The sequence below is a fragment of the Salvelinus fontinalis genome, chromosome 14, assembly GCF_029448725.1.
Source record: "Salvelinus fontinalis isolate EN_2023a chromosome 14, ASM2944872v1, whole genome shotgun sequence".
Lineage (NCBI taxonomy): Eukaryota > Metazoa > Chordata > Actinopteri > Salmoniformes > Salmonidae > Salvelinus > Salvelinus fontinalis.
In genome coordinates, this window is record NC_074678.1 from 28,399,134 (window position 1) to 28,421,441 (window position 22,308).

The 22,308-nt window shown below is 41.1% G+C and overlaps 2 protein-coding genes across 3 annotated transcripts; one reads left to right on the forward strand and one right to left on the reverse strand.

The window, feature by feature from the left end:
• Positions 1–3,250: 3,250 nt before the first annotated feature.
• On the forward strand, positions 3,251–15,535 carry LOC129810567 (torsin-1A-like). The gene is made up of 7 exons (XM_055861206.1): positions 3,251–3,375; positions 3,575–3,841; positions 4,295–4,417; positions 4,514–4,779; positions 5,334–5,509; positions 5,615–5,739; positions 6,378–15,535. The coding sequence occupies exons 2-7, from the start codon at positions 3,676–3,678 to the stop codon at positions 6,623–6,625; spliced, it is 1,104 nt and encodes a 367-aa protein (XP_055717181.1). The 5' UTR covers positions 3,251–3,375; positions 3,575–3,675; the 3' UTR covers positions 6,626–15,535.
• Positions 15,536–16,873: 1,338 nt separating this feature from the next.
• Positions 16,874–20,605, reverse strand: LOC129810568 (putative nuclease HARBI1). Of its 2 annotated transcripts, XR_008752747.1 has the most exons (6): positions 19,817–20,605; positions 19,553–19,729; positions 18,861–19,462; positions 18,101–18,781; positions 17,708–17,819; positions 16,874–17,613 (listed from the first exon to the last, which is right to left on the reverse strand). XR_008752747.1 is itself a non-coding variant. In XM_055861207.1 (5 exons), exons 3-5 carry the CDS (start codon positions 18,167–18,169, stop codon positions 17,255–17,257), a joined length of 540 nt encoding a protein of 179 aa, XP_055717182.1. In that variant the 5' UTR covers positions 18,170–18,781; positions 18,861–19,462; positions 19,553–20,585; the 3' UTR covers positions 16,874–17,254. The 2 variants fall into 2 exon arrangements, 1 of the variants encoding a protein (XP_055717182.1); XM_055861207.1 differs by having other exon boundaries at positions 19,553–20,585.
• Positions 20,606–22,308: the final 1,703 nt, after the last annotated feature.

Genomic DNA, 22,308 nt, shown 5'->3' on the forward strand with positions numbered 1-22,308 from the left:
AATGTTTATGGCCGATGAGCACCGATACGTTTTATGTATAATTTCTCTTCATTATTTCTCTTCATATGAAAAGGATTAAAAAGGATTTGCAAATAGATTGTCGACTTGATTCACAAAAAAATGTTGAAAGTATGATGTTAACAGTTCAATCAAAGCTACTGTAGATATAACGTGATTTGATGTAATTTTATCTGTGGCCAATGACCTTGAGCCTTCTTGGATGGGCACTTCTAATGTAACTCTATGGCAGCACCCAAGGGGCTTGAATATGTGACAAATATAACAGCAGAGGGTGCACCCCCCTATCCACATCGACGGGACAGTATTGGAGAAGTTTAAGTTCCTCGGCGTACACATCACGGACAAACTGAAATGGTCCACCCACACAGACAGCGTGATGATGAAGGTGCAGCAGCGCCTCTTCAACCTCAGGAGGCTAAAGAAATTTGGTTTGTCACCAAAAACACTCTCAAACTTTTACAGATGCACAATCGAGAGCATCCTTTCGGGCTGTATCACCGCCTGGTACGGCAACTGCTCCGCCCACAACCGTAAGGCTCTCCAGAGGGTAGTGAGGTCTGCACAACGCATCACCAGGGGGCAAACTACCTGCTCTCCAGGACACCTACACCTCCCGATGTCACAGGAAGGCCAAAAAGATCATCAAGGACAACAACCACCCGAGTTCACCCATCTATCATCCAGAAGGCAAGGTCAGTATAGGTGCATCAAAGCTGGGACCGAGAGACTGAAAAACAGCTTCTATCTCAAGGCCATCAGACTGTTAAACAGCCATCACTAACATTGAGAGGCTGCTGTCAACATACTGACTCAATCTCTAGCCACTTTAATAATTAAAGATTGGATGTAATAAATGTGTCACTTTAAACTATGCCACTTTATATAATGTTTACATGCACTACTCATCTCAAATGTATATACTGTACTCTACCATCTACTGCATCTTGCCTATGCCGTTCGTCCATCGCTCATCCATATATATTTTTATATACATATTCTTAATCATTCCTTTACACTTGTGTGTATAAGGTCGTTGTGAAATTGTTAGATATTACTGCATGGTCGGAACTAGAAGCACAAGCATTTCGCTACACTCGCATTAACATCTGCTAACCATGTGTATGTGACAAATAAAATTTGATTTGAAATATTAATGCCAAAATAACATGCAAAACAGGCAAGCCCCTCCAAATATATGTATTTATTTTTGCTTAAAATGTGGGGCTCAAAACAGGCTCTGCCCCCACCTGCTCTGAATGATGGGTTGCCACTGCTGTTGTGTGTTATTTAATGGCAATATAATTGCATTTATTTGTGTATACGCTCATGGGGCTACTGTAGTGATCATGTAACCTAATGAATCACACTTTTTCTAGTATTTAGGAGCACGGACTGTAGGCCTAAAAATCGGCATTTTGACTGTATTAGTGAATTCCAGTCTGTATGTAGGCTTGTTATAGCCATTTGTGTTGCACAACACCATCACGCAGAGGCTATATCCATATCAAATGAGACAAAATATTAAGTATTGGCTATAACCTGTCCTGAGCGAAATAGCCATTGCCTGTTTTGTGTGTTATTTTGGCATTAATACGTGTCACATATCAGTTTGCAAACAATGTAAAAAATAATATATATATATATATATAATTGAGTTAATAAAGCTGCATACAAACATGGCCTTTTTTTTGTTTTCTTGAGTAAGGGAGCTCCAAAATGCAGGTGTTTCAGCCTGGCAGTGCTTTGTGTGGTGGTGGGGCAAGCCAGCAGAAAATATGGAGCGTTGCTCTGTAATTGGCTCAGTGTTCTGTCACTCATGGAGACACTACGTCACCGCCAAGTCTAAGGGTAGAGCTCTCAAATTCAAGCCCCTTGGGTGCTGCCATAGATTTACATTAGAAGTGCCCATCCAAGAAGGCTCAATGCCATTGGCCACAGATAAAATTGTCAAATCACGTTATATCTACAGTAGCTTTGATTGGACTGATCATGTCAACATTATACTTTCAAAAAGCTTGCAGTCATCACCAGTACCCAAAATGATAGCTCTTGTTATTTTACTGCTGCTCTTTAATTATTTGTGACTTATTTGTTATTCTTATTTTTGTAAGGTTTTTAAAATAATTTTTTAACTGCATTGTTGGTTAGGGCTTGTAAGGAAGCGTTTCTCTGTAAGGTCTACTACACCTGTTGTCTTCCGCGCATGTGACAAATAAAACTTGATTTGATCAATTTCAATGCCAGCAAGTTGAAGGCCTATTTTATTTTATTTTTTGATAGGCTTAAATTAAAAATGTAAAAAAAGTGTTAGGCTAAAGACCTTTGGAGAATTTAGATAATAGAATACACACATGGATTTTAATAAACAAATGGATAAGACTGTTCTATTCTCTTTAATTTAGTTCCTATTGCAACTGAGACAAATTACTGAATGGATGACATTAACTGACTGAACTGAATGAAGGATGAATTAAATGTTTAAATATGTTGGAATGATGGCTAGTCGGCAAATAGGCCTACATTATTTATTTAACCTTTATTTAGCATTAGGGTATAATGACTATGGCTGCATGCCTCCAGAAGGACATATTTTGAGGCTGAAGGGAGCTTTTCCGAAGGCGCATGGAGATCACACGATCTTCAAATGGGCAGCAATGTTGCGATGGAGGGAATAGCCTATACAGACACTACCTAAAACCACTGCAACAGAGTTATTGTAAAGTGTGGGAATAAATTTATGCCAGATTTAGCCTACGTTTAACCTCTAACATGTTAATCTCAAAATCCATATGTTCATGACCCGATTCATATAAATCATGTCAAATATTAACCCCTCCTACACAATATGCTTTGGCAAGATTTTGAGGCATAAATTAAATATCCAAATATTTTGAGTGGCAAAGAATCAAGTGGTCATACATAATTCATAGATGAACTAAACAGCTATAACAGCTATTATTCTGTTTTATTATTCCTGGTAGATGCCAATGCTGTAGAGATACACTTAGCGGACTGAAACTTCACTGTTGTAGGCATAATCAAATTGTATTGGTCACATACACATAATTAGCAGATGTTATTGCGGGTGTAGCGAAATGCTTGTGTTTCTAGCTCCAACAGTGCAGTAATATCTCACAATTCACAACAATACCTAATTGTGAAGTAAATTTAAACTAAGGAGTGATATAGAATGGATACTTTTAACTTGAAAACGTGCAGGATACCTCTTTCCGGTTTCCCTGACTTCCGTTTTTTCTATACTGTGTTATGTTTGTTCGCGTAGCACTCCTCACAGGCCGTTTGGTCTACGTTTTTTTGTTTGTTGGTGAGATGAAATATCCAAAACTGTAAAAGGTATTATAGTACATCATAATTGCAACACAACAAGATTTGTTCAAACCTAAAATGTTAGTCCGTAATCGTAACATGGTGTTTGCATGTTCACAGATTAAATGTAACGTTTACATTCCATGTTTCACGCATTGCTTTTCTTACTATCCTAACAATTTTGATATGGATTTTCTAACGATACGTATATTCCATCTTTTGGCAGATATTTCGCTCCATAGTTTGACAGGTTTGAATGGACAGAGGTTTGAAGAATGCCGTCATTGACGACCACTCTCTTATAATCGCACATTTACGGCGTCACTGATGTTCTACTACCCACTTTTGCCCATATTTTGGGCTGTTTCTGCAAAGGCAGATTTCTTTCAATTTGACAGTATTTCAAATGTATCTACGTATTATTTCAATTATATTTATTGTAATATATGGGAAGGGGAGTGTCAACCGAATCAAGATGATGCGACTCAGCAAGGTATGGTGTTTATTTATTTTCTGCAAGTAAAAAAAAAAAGTTTATTCTGTAGAAATATCAAAATTGAGACCGTAATTCCAACAGTCTGGGTGTAGTCAGATCGATCATGTCGGATCTATCCTCACTAAAGAAACAGACGCACTGGAGCTTGTACTTGTCACTGACTGTCCATAGGAACATTTTGTAAGGCATAAATTCGTTTTTTACACAGGACAAACCTATTTTTATTACAATGCAGATAAATATAAGTAAGCAACGATGATTAGTTAGTTTATTCAAACATCGAGGGAATGTCTTATTTAATTTATTATCCAGTGATGATATGTAAAAGTGTTAGTATTTTCCTTGCAAACTTGTCTTAAGCAGAAATGATAGTGTTGTTTAATTGATTGCAACAGCTATGTCTAGCTCTGCATTACATGTTTACACTGTACATTTGTGTGGCCATTTTAGTACCTACTAGGGACCTATGGGCAGCATTCCCTCAAGACTATATCAGTTTGCTGTCACAGTGGTATTGCAGCCTGGGACAGTGCTGTGAATCAGGGGATTGTCGGATAACAAATAATATTACAGGTAAGATGAAGTCATATTGAGGCAATATTTATATTAATGTATGTTCCACCAGCTATGTCATTTTTGTGCAGTGCTCATTTTGATGTTCTGTTTCAGGTCTGGCTAGTGATCTACAGCTAAAGCTTCATGGGCAGCACCTTGCCCAATCAGTGGTTCTGAAGGCTGTGCAGGGCTTCATCAGTAACCCTGAATCCAATAAGCCATTGACCCTCTCCTTCCATGGCTGCTCCGGCACGGGCAAGAACTTTGTGACCCGGATTGTAGCTGACAACTTGTACCGGGACGGGGTGAAGAGCGAGTGTGTGCGTCTGTTCATCGCCCCATTCCATTTCCCCCATGCCAGACTGGTGGACACATACAAGGTGAGCCTAGCTGTTGGTACAGACATGACTCCTCTCTGCCAGGAACATGTGCAGAACAGAACTATGTTGTGAATATGGGTTAATAGATTATATAATACATCTTTTGAGACCCTGTTTTATTGCCATGCATTGTCAACATTCATGGAGTAGGACTACCTAAATATTTAGTTTAAAAAGACAATGTGAACTTTTACATTTTCCAGGTCACCACCTAAATAAGTTATTGGAACTCACACCAGCTAGGCAACCTTCCAACCAATTATAAACTCAATGTTAAATTGCATAATACATACTATCACTATTTCAAAATGATAGTGAAGCAATTGATTCAATTACACAACTTGATCTCGACCAAAGCAGGAATTAAACAAATGTACAATAGTATGTCCAAACTCAGAAAATTATTGAGAGCAATTTTTTGTGGATTAAAATATGTAGAATAATACATGGAATGCCTGTGCATATTTTAATCTTGTGAATATATTGCACACCTGTCTTAAATGGGAGCGAGTTAGAGGTGATATTTTTGTGCTCACACCTGGCTCTCTTTCCAGGGCCAGCTCAGAGAAGCTATCCGGGACATGGTGCTGCGTTGCCCACAGACACTTTTCATCTTTGATGAGGCTGAGAAACTGCACCCCGGCCTTATAGATGCTATCAAGCCCTATATGGACCATTATGACAATGTGGATGGGGTCAGCTATAGGAGGGCTGTCTTCTTATTCCTCAGGTTAGATATATATACCCTTTAAATTATTGCGAGGCCTCTTCCACTAACTCATGTAAGGAAACCCAACTGACCCTAATCAAGATATGTTGTAATAATTATTTGTAGTAATATTGGTGGGACCACCATCAACGATGTGGCCTTGGACTTCTGGCACTCAGGGCAAAACAGAGAGGACATTGGGATGGAGGACTTGGAACACCGGCTACGTGCTGAAGCTATGGATTCTCAAGGTACCAACAGTGGCTTTACAATCACTCACACTCATTCTCAGCTTTTAGATATAGTGCATTTGGAAAGTATTTAGACCCCTTTACTTTTTACACATTTGTTACATTACAGCCTTATTCTAAAATTGATCAAATTGTTTTTTCCCCCTTGTCAATCTACATAAAGACAAAGCAAAAACAGGTTTTTATAAATCTTAGCAAATTTATAAAATAAACATCACATTTACATAAGTATTCAGACCCTTTACTCAGTACTTTGTTGAATCACCTTTGGCAGCGATTAAAGCCTCTTGGGTATTAAGCTACAAGCGGGAGTTTCTCCCATTCTTCTCTGCAGAGCCTCTCAAGCTCTGTCAGGTTGGATGTGGAGAGTTGCTGCACAGCTATATTCAGGACTCCAGAGATGTTTGATCGGGTTCAAGTCCGGAACACTTTCCAAATGCACTGTAAAAACGTTTTCACAGAGCAAGATTGAAGATGCCTTTCTCATGAACCCTACTACACTGTTAACACAAAAACTAATAGTTTGCAAAATACAGAATACTAATTAGAAATGGATTAAAACATTTTGAATTGCATAACATGTTTTGATGTAAATACCTTTCTCGAATTGTGGATATACCTGTTTGTCTGCTTTCCAGGAGGCTTTGCACAGAGTGAACTGATGTCAGGTCACCTTATTGACTTCTTTGTGCCCTTCCTACCTCTGGAATACCGTCATGTCAAGCTCTGTGCCCGTGATGCCTATGCAGCGCGGGGTTTGGAGCCAGACGAGGGAACGCTGGACGAAGTGGCAAAGGCCATGCTATATATACCCAAGGAGGAGAGGCTGTTCTCTGCCCAAGGCTGCAAATCCATACCACAGAGGATCAATTTCTTCCTACGCTAAACAGACCAATGCAACCCAGAAAACATATGAACGGTGTTTTGGCAAAAAGGAAAAAGTATGTCCTGCTGACATATTGAACATTTCTGCAATGGAACATGTCAATCAAACATGTGGTATGCCCATTCCTCACCCTACACTGCCAAGAAAGGAAGCGTAGAGCATCTGGCTATAGTAAGATCCAATCTGATAACGAAAGAGATTTGAGTGCATTTTCAACTTCCTCATTAGACAATTTTTATGCAATTATTTTACGTCAAGCTCAGGTCAACTCTAGTATTATTATTTGCGTGTACAGTACCAGTCAAATGTTTGGACACACCTACTCATTCCAGGGTTTTTCTTTATTTGTACTTTTTTCTACATTGTAGAATAATAGTGAAGACATCAAAACTATGAAATAACACATATGGAATCATGTAGTAACGACAAGTGTTAAACAAATCAAAATATATTTGATTCTTCAAAGTAGCCACCCTCTGCCTTGATGACAGCTTTGCACACTCTTACAATTCTCTCAACCAGCTTCATGAGGTAGTCACCGGAATGCATTTCAATTAACAGGTGTGCCTTGTTTAAAGTTCATTTGTGGAAATTCTTTCCTTAATGTGTTTGAGCCAATCAGTTGTGTTGTGACAAGGTAGGGGTGGTATACAGAAGAGGGCCTTATTTGGTAAAAGACCAAGTCCACATTATGGCAAGAACAGATCAAATAAGAAATGAGGAACAACAGTCCATCATTACTTGAAGACATAAAGGTCAGTCAATCTGGAAAATGTCAAGAACTTTGAAAGTTTCTTCAAGTGTAGTTTCAAAAACCATTAGGCGCTTTTATGAAACTGGCTCTCATGAGGACTGCCACAGGAAAGGAAGACCCAGAGTTACCTCTGCTGAAGAGGATAAGTTCATTAGACCTATCAAGATGGTGCCGACAGTGTCATCTCGCTTCTAGTCCTTAGGAAACTATGCAGTATTTTGTTTTTTTCTGTTTTATTTTTTACATTGTTAGCCCAGACAATCTTAAGTGTTATTACATACAGCCAGGAAGAAATAGAGGATATCAGAGTGACGGCAACTTACCAACATTACGTCCAGGAATATGACTTTCTCGAAGTGGATCCTTTGTTTGCACCGCAACCCAGGGCGTTGGATCTCATTCCAGAGGCCGCCCCAAAGTAACGTCTCCGCAGAAGAGGTAGACGGAGCAGCCTCCTGGTCAGACTTCGGAGGCTTGCACATCACCCACCGTTTCCGATTATATTACTCGCCAATGTCCAGTCTAGATAACAAGGAAGACGAAATTAGGGCAAGGGTTGCTTTCCAGACATCAGGGATTGTAACAGTCTGTTTCACGGAAACATGGCTCTCTCTGGATATGTTGTCGGAGTCGGTACAGCCACCGGGATTCTTTGAGTCGCGGCAACAGAAATAAACATCTCTCTTTTGAAGAAGGGCAAGGGTGTATGCTTCATGATTAATGACTCATTATAATCATAACAACATACAGCAACTCAAGTCCTTTTGTTCACCTAACCTAGAATTCCTCATAATCAAATGCCGACCATATTATCTCCCAAGAGAATTCTTGTCCGTTACTGTCACAGCCGTGTATCTCCCCGCTCAAGCCGATATCACGACGGCCCTCAAGGAACTAAACTGGACTCTATGCAAACTGGAAACAATATATCCCGAGACTGCATTTATTGTAGCTGGGGATTTTATCAAGGCAAATTTGAGAACAAGGCTACCTAAATTCTATTAGCATATTGATTGTAGCACTCGTGCCATCAATACACTGTATCACTGCTTCTCTAACTTCCGTGATGCATACAAGGCCCTCCCCCGCCCTCCCTTCGTCAAATCTGACCATGACTTCATTTTTCTCCTCCCGTCCTATAGGCAGAAACTCAAACAGGATGTACCCATGACTAGAACTATTCAACGCTGGTCTGACCAATCGGAATCCATGCTTCAAGATTGTTTTGATCACACGGACAGGGAAATGTTCTGGGCAGCCTCAGAGAATAATATTGATTTATACGCTGATTCGGTGAGTGAGTTTATAAGGAAGTGCATTGGAAATCTTGTACCCACTGTGACTTAAAACCTACCCTAACCAGAAACCGTGGATAGATGGTGGCATTCGCGCAAAGAAAGATGACTGGGAATATGGCTGAATACAAACAGTGTAGTTATTCCCTCTGCAAGGCAATCAAACAAGCAAAATGTTGTTATAGGGACAAAGTGGAGGCGCAATTCAACGGCTCATACGTGTGGCAGGGTCTACAGACAATCACGGACTACAAAATGAAAACCTGCCACGTCACGGACACCTACGTCTTGCTTCCAGACAAACTAAACACTTTTGCCTGCTTTGAGGATAATAATAGTGCCACCGACGCGGCCCGCTACCAAGAACTGCGGGCCCCCCCTCTCCTTTTCGGTGGCCGATGTGAGTAAGACATTTAACACCGCCCACAACTGCAGGGGTCTCCAGAGAGTGGTGCGGTCTGCTCAACGCATCACCGGGGGCAAACTCCCTGCCCTCCAACTACAGCACCGATGTCACAGGAGGGCCAGAAAGATCATCGAGGACAACAACCACCCGGGCCACGGCCTGTTCACCCCGCTACCATCCAGAAGGTGAGGTCAGTACAGGTGCATCAAAGCTGGGACCGAGAGACTGACAGCCATCACTAGCACAGAGAGGCTGCTGCCTACATACAGACTTGAAATCATTGGCCACATTAATAAATGGATCACTAGTCACTTTAATAATGGCACTTCAATAGTGTTTACATATCTTGCATTACTCATTTCATATGTATAAACTGTATTTTATACCATCTACTGCATCTTGCCTATGCCGCTCGGTCATCGCTCATATATGTATTTATTCTTATTCCATCCCTTAGATTTGTGTGTATTAGGTAGATGTTGTGGAATTGTTAGATTACTTGTTACATATTACTGCACTGTCGGAACTAGAAACACAAGCATTTTGCTTCACTCGCAAAAACATCTGCTAACCATGTGTATGTGACCAATAACATTTGATTTGATTTAGAGTTAACTGCACCTCAGATTGCAGCCCAAATAAATGCTTTACAGAGTTCAAGTATCAGACACATCTCAACATCAACTGTTCAAAGGAGACTGCGTGAATCAGGCCTTCATGGTCGAATTGCTGCAAACACACCACCTCTAAAGGACACCAATAAAAAAAGAGACTTGCTTGGGCCAAGAAACACAAGCAATGTACATTAGACTGGTGGCAATCTGTCCTTTGGTCTGATGAGTCCAAATTTGTGTCTAGGAGATGCAGAGTAGGTGAACGGATGATCTTCTCGTGTGGTTCCCACCGTGAAGCATGGAGGAGGAGGTGTGATGGTGTGTGGATGCTTTGATGGTGACACTGTCAGTCATTTATTTAGAATTCAAGGCACACTTAACCAGCATGGCTACCACAGCATTCTGCAGCAAAATGCCATCCCATCTGGTTTGCGCTTAGTGGGACTATGATTTGTTTTTCAACAGGACAATGACCCAACACACCTCCAGGCTGTGTAAGGGCTATTTGACCAAGAAGGAGAGCGATGGAGTGCTGCATCAGATGACCTGGCCTCCACAATCACCCAACCTCAACCCAAATGAGATGATTTTGGATGAGTTGGACCGCAGACTGAAGGAAAAGCAGCCAAGTGCTCAGCATATGTGGGAACTCATTCAAGATTGTTGGAAAATCTTTCCAGGTGTAGCTGGTTGAGAGAATTCAAGAGTGCAAATCCATCAAGGCAAAGGGTGGCTACTTTGAAGAATCTCAAATATATTTTGATTTTTTAAACACTTTTTTGGTTACTACATGATTCCATGTGTTATTTCATAGTTTTGATGTCTTCACTATTATTCTTCAATGTAGGAAATAGTAAAAATAGAGAACCCCCTGAATTAGTCGGTGTGTCCAAACTTTTGAGTGGTACTGTATATCTTTTTGTTTTGTTGGCACTGATATATTACAACTATCTGCTTAAGCAGTGGCAGGCACATTCAATGCAAAGGAAGAAATACTGTATATTACAGCAAACTAGACTAAATATAATTCAATTAACTTTTGAAGGGCATTTGAATGATTATTCTAGAATTGTATATAGATTACTTGTTTTACAGGTTGATTAAATATTCACAGGTTAACAGTGTGACATCACTTTAAATAATTTATAACCTGCTGAAAAACTACAATTCACATTTGAAGAAAGTTTTTGATGTGTATTGTATGTATTGATGTGCAATAGTACAGGCAACTGCTTATTGTTGAAATGGTTTCTGAACTACAGTGCATTCGGAAATTATTCGGACCCCTTGACTTTTTACCCAAATTTTTAATATTACAGCCTTATTCTAAAATGTATTAAATAGCTTTTTTTCCTCATCAATCTACACACAATACCCCATAATGAAAAAGGAATGTCTAATTTACATAAGTATTCAGACCCTTTCCTCAGTACGTTGTTGAAGCACCTTTGCCAGCGATTACAGCCTTGAGTCTTCTTGGGAATGACGCTACAAGTTTGGCACACCTGTAATTGGGGAGTTTCTCCCATTCTCTCTCTAGATCTGTCAGGATGGGGAGCGTCGCTGCACAGCTATTTTCAGGTTTCTCCAAAGATGTGCGATCGGGTTCAAGTCCGGGCTCTGGCTGGGACACTCAGAGAATGGTCCTGAACCCACTCCTGCGTTGTCTTGTCTGTGTGCTTAGAGTTGTTGTCCTGTTGGAAGGTGAACCTTCGCCCCAGTCTGAGGTCCTGAGAGCTCTGAAGCAGGTTTTCATCAAGGATCTCTGTAATAGTGATCGACCATCTTTCCCTGGAACCTGACTAGTCTCCCAGTCCCTGACACTGAAAAACATTCCCAAAGCATAATGCTGCCGCCGTGCTTCACCGTAGGGATGGTGCCAGGTTTCCTCCAGACTTGGCATTCAGGCCAAAGAGTTCAATCTTGGTTTCATCAGACCAGATTATCTTTTTTCTCATAGTCCTTTAGTTGACTTTTGGCAAACTCCAAGCGGGCTGTCATGTGCCTTTTACTGAGAAGTGGCTTCCTTCTGGCCACTACCATAAAGGCCTGATTGGTGGAGTACTGCAGAGATGGTTGTCCTTCTGGAAGGTTCTATCTCCACAGAAGAAATCTGGAGCTCTGTCAGCGTGACCATCAGGTTCTTGGTCCCCTCCCTGACCAAGGCCCTTCTCCCACGATTGCTCAGTTTGGCCGGGCAACCAGCTCTAGGAAGAGTCTTGATGTTTCCAAAGTTCTTCCATTTAAGAATGATGGAGTGTTCTTGGGGATTTCAATGATGCATACATGTTTTTGGTACCCTCTCCCTGATCTGTGCCTCAACACAATCCTGTCTCGGAGCTCTACGGACAATCCCTTCGACCTCTTGGCTTGTTTTTTTCTCTGACATGCACTGTCAACTGTGGGACATTATATAGACAGGTGTGTGCATTTCCAAATGATGCCCAATCAATTGAATTTACCACAGGTGGACATCTCAAGGATGATCAATGTAAACAGGATGCACCTGAGCTCAATTTCGAGTCTCATATTTTTTTATTTAACCTTTTATTTAACCAGGTAGGCTAGTTGAGAACAAGTTCTCATTTGCAACTCCGCGACCTGGCCAAGATAAAGCATAGCAGTGTGAACAGACAACAACACAGTTACACATGGAGTAAACAATAACAAGTCAATAACATAGTAGGGAAAAAAAGAGAATCTATATACAATGTGTGCAAAAGGCATGAGGAGGTAGGCAATAAATAGGCCATAAGAGAGAATAATTACAATTTAGCAGATTAACACTGGAGTGATAAATCATCAGATGATCATGTGTAAGTAGAGATACTGGTGTGCAAAAGAGCAGAAAAGTAAATAAATAAAAACAGTATGGAGATGAGGTAGGTAAATTGGGTGGGCAATATACCGATGGACTGTGTACAGCTGCAGCGATCGGTTAGCTGCTCAGATAGCAGATGTTTTAAGTTGTTGAGGGAGATAAAAGTCTCCAACTTCAGAGATTTTTGCATTTCGTTCAAGTTGCAGGCAGCAGAGAACTGGAAGGAAAGGCAGCCAAATTAGGTTTTGGCTTTAGGGATAATCAGTGAGATACACCTGCTGGAGCGCATGCTACAGGTGGGTGTTGCCATCGTGACCAGTGAACTGAGATAAGGCGGCGCTTTACCTAGCATAACCTTGTAGATGACCTGGAGCCAGTGGGTCTGACGACGAACATGTAGCGAGGGCCACCCGACTAGGGCATACAGGTCGCAGTGGTGGGTGGTATAAGGTGCTTTAGTAACAAAACGGATGGCACTGTGATAAACTGCATCCAGTTTTCTGAGTAGAGTATTGGAAGATATTTTGTAGATGACATCGCCGAAGTCGAGGATCGGTAGGATAGTCAGTTTTACTAGGGTAAGTTTGGCCGCGTGAGTGAAGGAGGCTTTGTTGCGAAATAGAAAGCCGACTAGATTTAATTTTGGATTGGAGATGTTTGATATGAGTCTGGAAGGAGAGTTTGCAGTCTAGCCAGACACCTAGGTACTTATCGATGTCCACATATTCTAGGTTGGAACCGTCCAGGGTGGTGATGCTAGTCGGGCGTGCGGGTGCAGGCAGCGAACGTTTGAAAAGCATACATTTGGTTTTACTCGTGTTTAAGAGCAGTTGGAGGCCACGGAAGGAGTGTTGTATGGCATTGAAGCACGTTTGGAGGTTAGATAGCACAGTGTCCAAGGAAGGGCCAGAAGTATACAGAATGGTGTCGTCTGCGTAGAGGTGGATCAGGGAATCGCCCCCAGCAAGAGCAACATCATTGATATATACAGAGAAAAGAGTCGGCCCGAGAATTGAACCCTGTGGTACCCCCATAGAGACTGCCAGAGGACCGGACAACATGCCCTCCGATTTGACACACTGAACTGTGTCTGCAAAGTAGTTGGTGAACCAGGCAAGGCAGTCATTAGAAAAACCGAGGCTACTGAGTCTGCCGATAAGAATATGGTGATTGACAGAGTCGAAGCCTTGGCCAGGTCGATGAAGACGGCTGCACAGTACTGTCTTTTTTCGATGGCGGTTATGATATCGTTTAGTACCTTGAGCGTGGCTGAGGTGCACCCGTGACCGGCTCGGAAACCGGATTGCACAGCGGAGAAGGTACGGTGGGATTCGAAGATGGTCAGTGATCTGTTTGTTGACTTGGCTTTCGAAGACCTTAGATAGGCAGGGCAGGATGGATATAGGTCTGTAACAGTTTGGGTCCAGGGTGTCTCCCCCTTTGAAGAGGGGGATGACCGCGGCAGCTTTCCAATCCTTGGGGATCTCAGATGATACGAAGGAGAGGTTGAACAGGCTGGTAATAGGGGGTGCGACAATGGCGGCGGACAGTTTCAGAAATAGAGGGTCCAGATTGTCAAGCCCAGCTGATTTGTATGGGTGGGTCTGAATCAAAGGGTCTGAATCCTTTTATTTATTTATTCTCCCCAATTTCGTGGTATCCAATTGGTAGTTACAGTCTTGTACCATTGCTGCAACTCTCATACGGACTCGTGAAAGGTGAAGGTCGAGAGCCTGGCATTCTCTGAAACATCCCAGCCAAGCCGCAATGCTTCTCGACACAATGACACTTAAACCCGGCAGCCAGCCACAGCATTGTGTCGGAGGAAACACCGTGCACCTGATGACCGTGTCAGCGTGCATTGCTCCCATTCCGCCACAGGAGTCGCTTGTTGTCAATGTGACAAGAACATTCCTGCCGGCCAAACCCTCCCCTAACCCGGACGACGCTGAGCCAATTGTGCACCGCCCCATGGGTCTCCCGGTCGCGGCCGGCAGCGACAAAGCCTGGACTCTAACCTGGATCTCTAGTAGCACTGCGATGCAGTGCCTTAGACCACTGTGCCACTCGGGAGGCCGTAATGGTCTGAATACTTATGTAAATAAGGTATGTTTTTAGTTGTTTATATTTGCAAAAATTTCTAAAAACCTTATTTAGCTTTGTCATTATGGGATACTGTATTGATGAGTATCTTTATTTAATCAATTTTGGAGTAAGGCTGTAATGTAACAATGTGGGAAAAGGGAAGGGATCTGAATACTTTGATCTAGAATTATTGACTGTTTCATTTACTTGATTTAAGTTATATAATTAAACATTTTTATTTAACCTTTATTTAACTAGGCAAGTCAGTTATGAACAAATTCTTATTTACATTGACGGCCTACCCCGGCCAAACCTGGACGACGCTGGGCAAATTGTGCGCCACCCTATGGGACTCCCAATCACGGCCGTATGTAATACAGCCTGGATTCGAACCAGGGACTGGGGTGATGCCTCTTGCACTAAGATGCAGTGCCTTAGACCGCTGCGGCACTCGGGAGCCCATTATTATAATCTGATTATTCCAACAATGCTTTGATGCTTTTTTTTGTCCATTGGGAATGTGTTACTTGCACAATACACTTCCTAATTATAATTAGCAAGTACATACATATCAAGTTTTTATAAGTGTTCCATTGTCTGTACATGCTCTGTAGCTATTTTTACTGCCTGTTTTTCCGTCATTGTAAAAAGTGTTAGCATATTGACTGCACATCTTTGGTTTTGTAAGAAAATGTGAGGTTGCATTATGAATAGGATATGACTTATGATATTGTGTCGTCCTCCATAATTTCTGCTTTTCAATGACCCCTGTCCATATCATTGTGTGTGTAAAAAAAAAAAAAAAAAAAAAAAAAATGGTTAGTTGTCTCTCTCAGACCAGGCAAACAAAGTGGCTGCAAAATAAAGAGAAAGTGTGCTGTCCCAGATGGATTTTAAGTTACTTTAGACTAATAAAGGATCCTTGATTAATTTGAGTCGGTTTACTGTTGAATCTAAAACCTGCACTCATAATCAATTGTGGGCTGATTATTTCACCTCAGTTGATTCCCATCAGCATGCTTCAGTTCTCCTGGCACCTAGCCGAACTCTAGGGAGTTAAAAGAGTGACTTAATTATACAAGCATGTAAAATATGAGTTGCACCTGTATACTAAGTTTTGTAGTTGCAAAAAATATTTGTAAACATTGAACTTCTTTTGAGAATAAATACAACACAAGCTCATAACATGATGTGTGAATAAATACAACACTTCCAAACATGTAAGTTGATATGTGAATGAATTCAGGAAGATTTGCAAGCATGCAACAACATTTCAGAATTAATGCAACTAATTTACTAAACTTGCAACTGGTGAATCTTCTGTGAATCAAAACTAAATTTGTCGATGTTGAATCTGTGCGCTCAGAGTTTTGGCACAAATTCTGTGACTAACCTGTTCCAAATGTTTTGCAGTTGTAAAAAAGTAATATGCAAGCAAGCAGCACAGAAAAACACAAGCTCTGGTGGACAGGGCTTTTTCTTCCTAACAATCAGGTGAGGTGTTGTCATTCTGGATTGTGCGTTCACGTTTTACATTGTTCTGGGGCCTGTTGCACAAAACTAGGATAAGGGATTAAGCCAGGATATCTTGGTGATCCTGGCTCAATTGATCTGTAATCCGGTTGCACTAAAGATGGATAGGGGGCAGGAGGATATGTTATGGTATAAATTACCATGGAGATTTATTCTGTGGAGCTAGCCTGCTCCAGACCAGGCTAAATTCCAGGATCTATTTAATCTCATCCCTAATGTCAGTCAGCAGTCACCACAAATGGAAACCAATAGTTATTGCACTGCTCACTATACATTGTTATCACATATAACTAGACCCACTGTCATTATTTAAACGTTTGTGATCATTAATTTCAATGATTTTGGATAAAAAATAATTTTTAGATGATATTGCTATCATTAGATAATTTACAGTTTCCCATAGACTATAAGGCTATATATAAAATGATAGAATATTACGGCCACAGAGGGGAAAAAAACACAAGTAATAATATTGTAACCAGTTGTTTTAAAGGAGGACAGTTGTTAAAATGACAGATGTGGGGCATTTCGTGAAATTGTACTTCGGTATGGTTTCATAAACAAAGACATGCCAGAATATTAAGTATCACATTGTCATAAGTATCAAAACAATATGTAGCTTTTCTGCAGAAAGAACCAGCCTCATAAATTTATGACTTTATCCTTTTTCTTCAGTGTGGCCCTAGTACTCTGTCATATAAACAAATACACATTCCATATGAATATAAAAACACAATGTGTAACATTATGTTCCTTTATTGAATAAGGACAAAACAAAGCAGGTAAACCATCAGCTCCTTTCGAAACTGAAGTCACAGTGACTCTACAAGATGGAAAGCACAGAATCCAAGCATATTATACAAAATGATACATACACATTCAAAGGTCTGTATATAACACACCCTGCATGTCTGCACACTAAAATAAATGCAGGACAAATCCATACACATCAACTGAACAGACAAATGAATGGATGCAGTAGCCTCCCTGCAGCCTTGTATTACACACAGTATACCGCACAAACATCATAAGAGGCCAAATTCGTAAAAAAACGAACCCAAAAAAAACCAAATTCCTCTGCCACCGCAGGACATATTTAACCAAAATTGAAAGCACACATACTAACTAAAATAATTCAACACATATTGGTCCCTCAGCAGCCGACCACTGTCGTCATCAGGGAAGATTGCCGGATTGTCCCAGTCCATGGCTGGTGGCACTCTGGGGGCCCTCTCCTTCCTCAGGCAGGCCACATTGTGGAGGACAGCACAAGCCACAGTAATATCACATGCCCTAACAGGGCTGACCCTTAATTTGTGAAGGCAGTGAAAGCGTGCCTTCAGGAGGCCAAAGGTCATTTCAACTCTGGCCCTGGTCCTGGCATGGGCATGGTTGTAGGCCTGCTGTGCTTCCTGGGGGTCTGTGAAAGGTGTCAGGAGAAAAGGCTGGCAGCCATACCCCCTGTCTCCCAGCAACACACCTGTCAACACAAAATCTCATCATTACTACCTCATAAACACAGTGATATTCTTGACACAGCCATGATGGTTATAAATAGGGGTTGTGTGGCTTACCTTGTGATAGGCACTGATAGATTTCAGAGGCCCGAAAGATTCTGGAGTCATGGACTGAGCCAGGCCATTTTGCCACAACATTGCTGATCACACAGTCAGCATTGCAGACCATCTGAAATCATAAGATGAGGAATATTACACCAATCAATGCACATCACTGGCAATGCAGAGTGTTCGTCAATGGACAATATCAAAAAGTTATGTTCACCTGAACATTAATGCTGTGAAATGATTTCCTATTCACAAAATCGGCCTCATGGGCACCTGAGGGGGCTTTTATCCTTATGTGTGTGCAGTCCACTGCACCAATGACATTGGGGAAACCTGTCACACAAAGTAATGAGTATCCTACTATGTGTTAACAGTTGTCCTGTAATTTGTAGATCCTCTTACCTGCAATCCTATAGAACTCCTCTTTGATGTCACAGAGTCTTCTGTGGCCAGGGAAGGAGATGAAGACATCTGCTAATGCTTTGATAGCCAGACACACGCTCCTTATTGTGCGGCAAATTGTGGCCTTGTTCAGCATCCCCCACTGAGTACAGGAAGGCTCCACTAGCAAAAAAGCGCAAGGCCACACAAACCATTTGCTCCACACTCAGTGCATGGCTCCGTGCAGTGCGGTGCTTAATCCTGGGACCCAGTAGTCTGCATAGATACCTGATGCCATCTGCAGAAAACCTGTATCTTTCATATAGATGGTCATCAGGGAAGGCCAGTGGGTCCAACCGGTCCCTGAAGACCCTTTCTCGCCTGAAGGCTCTCCTCAGCACAAGTGCTTCTTCATCCACCACTTCTCGCACGAATGGGCATGCCATTGTCAGAGCAGAAAGGAACACACAATTTTGGGCCTTCATATAGGCTAGTGGCCACACCTGGTGCTGGGGGGGTGGGCAAAAGAGGGCGATGCCTTATAACGATGACTTGGTTGTACTGATTGCCGGGAAAATAAAAAAAACCTTAGAAAGATGCCACCGTCCTGTGTGCTCACAATAAGAACTCATATGTCATGGCTCACTTGACTTTACGAGAATATACCTAATTTTTATTTTGAGCTGTGTCATCTTCTTGGAGCTGGGGGAGGAAAGAAAAATAATGATTAATACATTTGTGTTACAGTTAGCATACAGTGTACATTGAAGGCATATCTCACCTCCCTCTCAAGTTATTTTATTTCAAGGTCCAGTTTCCTAATTGTCCTCTTTTTTATTTCGGACTCCAGTGCAAGATTTTCCATATTTTTCTTCTTGTACTGAATGTCTATGTCTGCCAGTTCTATTTGGCGCCGGAGGTGGTTGCCGTTCAACTTCCTGATAGCTTGTGAGCTCTGTGAACACAATACAATTAGCGCAGCTGGAATTTGGCAGGATGTGGTGTCCTTTTATTAATACGCACTATGTTGCCAGGCTGGTTTTCCCACTGTATAGCATCTGGGTCCTGTAAAAGAAATTCGATTTTTTGATTTTGATGAGGACTCCTCACCATTGTAGAGTAAATAGTACTTTCACAGTCTTAACATGATACCTCATGCCTTCTGGAATCCAGAGAGATGGTCTCCTCCTCATCATCGTCTCCATCATGTGCTGTTGCTGCTGCACTGGGGCCTTCACCCTATCACATTTAATCGGATTCATATTGAAGCTAGTAGACAAGACATGCCAGGCCTACAGTATGCCTTTGATGGAGTACTCACTGGATCAGCATCGTCTGGTGCTTGTGCTGGTGGCTCTAACAGGAACACAGTGCTGCCAGACACTGCAAGGCAATAGGTAAACCAAAGTCAGACAGTCCAAATTGATTCAATATGAATGTGGTTGTATCCCATGTAGAGATGGAAGGACATACCTTGAATGAAGCGGGTGGCATCTTGGGAGGAACCTATGCTCGTCTCTTTCCCCCCAGGGATCCCCTCTAAGACGGGCCTGCCTTTATTTAGCTCCAAGGCCATGTCCTCTGCTGGGGTAAGGTCAGCCTTTGGTGACCCACCACCCGTGCCTTGTCTGTGGGTATTCTTTTTCACTGCTAAAACAGTACAGACAATGTGTGAGCAGGCACCTTCTGGGTACAATATATGCTTGTGCTTTGTTAAATATTAGTCAGGGACCATACCATTCTGCAGAATGTTCTTGTATTTGATTTTGACCTGCTGCCATGTCCGTTTTGGCCCGTTCATGTTTAATCTACACACACACACACATTTAATGGAGTCACACTGCAAAAAATTACTTGGTATTTTTGTCTTGTTTTCAGTAAAAATATCAAAATTTATCATAGCTTTATACAGTGTGATGGAGTTACTTTACACAATTTCACTCATATCTGCAGTGCATTTCAATTAAAAATTTAACCGTTTCATAATTACAGTACAACTGCATTTTTGGAGATGTGAATTAAATATTTGAATTGTAATTGTGATGTTTCAGCGGAGCGGTGACTGTGTAATTGTGCACTACTTACGCATTCAGGCGGTCTGCAATACTTTGCCACGCTTTTTCTCTTTGCTTTATCACTGTGGCGGTGTTGCCTTTCTTCTTAATTATATCTTTTACCTCCTCGTATGCCTCCATGAGGATTTGTGCTTCCGACGGGGAAAAGTACGCGGCTCTAGTTGCCATGGTAAATCAGTTAATCTGTGATCTGTGGCGGGGTCTATTTGAGTGAGCCGTGAGCGCGCACCTATCCAGGATTGGTTTCACCTGGCTTAATGAATCCGTGTCTGCTCATCCTGGCTTGGTCTTTGTGCAACCAATTAAGCCTGGACGCACATGTTTTGGCTTCATTGAGCTCAGCTGAGTCATTTATCCCGGATGTCTTAATTCTACTTTTGTGCAACAGGCCCCTGGTCTGGAAGCCTGCTTTCTACTGTGCTAAATATGGATCAAATTTGTTAAAATGACTAGATAGCTAGCTAAATGATATTCACAGAATATGTTATTAGATATCTGGTTATTTAAAGTTAAGTTATTTATGCAGAAGTTGGATCTAGTGGATATATGGAGAGAGAAATTTTCTGTTGAGAGATCCTACGTATATCTGGTGTTACAAAACATGTACTAGATGTTTATGTATTGACAATTGGATGGTTTCAGAGGGCTTACGAAAGGATGTTTCTGTTCATATTGTTGACACACCTATAACAGACCATAGAGCTATTTGCATACAAGCTAAAATATTTCTCTGTAATGATAGTCAGTGCAAGGCTTTATAATGGAAACTTAATAGCTCCATATTAAACGATGAAATAGTCAAATTTGATATCATAGGGTGCATTATACAATTTTGGAATACAGTCCAGAAGTGAAAGTCTCCAAAGAACAAACTGGGAAGTTCTAAAGTTTGAAATGGCTAAATATTTAAGAAAATATAGCAGTGATCTTGCGAAGATTTGCTCTTCCAGAGACCTAATAGTCTTTCAGATACGGATAAAGCGGAGTTAATTAAGGAACAAAATAAACTGGGGGAAATTTGCAAGGTTAAGGAAGAGGGTACTTTCATCAAGAAGGAAAGCAGAACTCTGCTAATTCTTTCAGACTGGAGAAATTTCACTCGAAAAGTAACTCTTTTGAACAGTTAAAGGTGAATAATATGATCTAGGACAATTGCCAACTACTGTGCCAATTTTTTACAGGAACTTAATGTACAGTATACTCCTCTAGGTAGTGTGAGGAGTCTGCAGCTCTGTTCTTTGATTCTCTTGGAAATGTTATCTCTATTGATTCTTTTGATCAAGAATTATGTGATAATTCCATCTCATTAGAGGAAATTATAGAGGCTATTGATCACTTTCAAATTAACAAATCCCCTGGGGTTGATGGTAATACTACCATCAACAGAATTCTGCAGAAGTTTTTCCAAAGAATTGTCCCCCTTTCTATTGAAAGTGTACTCTGAAGTACAGCCAATGAAGCACTCCCTCCCACTCTAACGCAAGGTTTAATTACTCTAACTCCTAAATCTAAAAAATACTTGTTACTCATTGATAATCTGTGCCTTTTAAATAACTATTATAAGCTAATAGCGCTTGTCCTTGCTAAACGATTAAGGGCTGTTTTGGATGCCATTATAGAGGAGTCCCAGTCAGGGTATATGAAAAACTCTATGGAGGTAAAATAGTGACTTAATTATACAAGCATGTAAAGTATAATTTTCACATGTAAAATATGAGTTCATGAAAAAATAGACATCTAGAATAATGTCAGACTGATATTAGATATCATAGATTACTCAAATGTGTTCTCTGATGAGTTTTATACTATTTTGGGATTCTTATAAAGCCTTTGATACAGTAGAACATGACATTTTATGCCCTTAAAAAATTTGACTTTGGAGAGGTATTTTGTAAAACTATTAAAACTCTGTATACATATGATAATATCTCTATGAAATTGAAAGAATGTACCTCTCCAAGGTTTGAATTAATTCAGGGTACAGACAAGGGTGTCCAATTTCACCTGATCTCTTTCTATTAGCCACACAGTTTATTACTTCTCATATCAAGACAAGTGTTTTAAAGGGTATTTCTATTGCAGACATGGAGATTATTAGTCAGTTAGCGGATGACACTACCCTCTTCTTAAATGATTCATCTCAGATTCCAACTG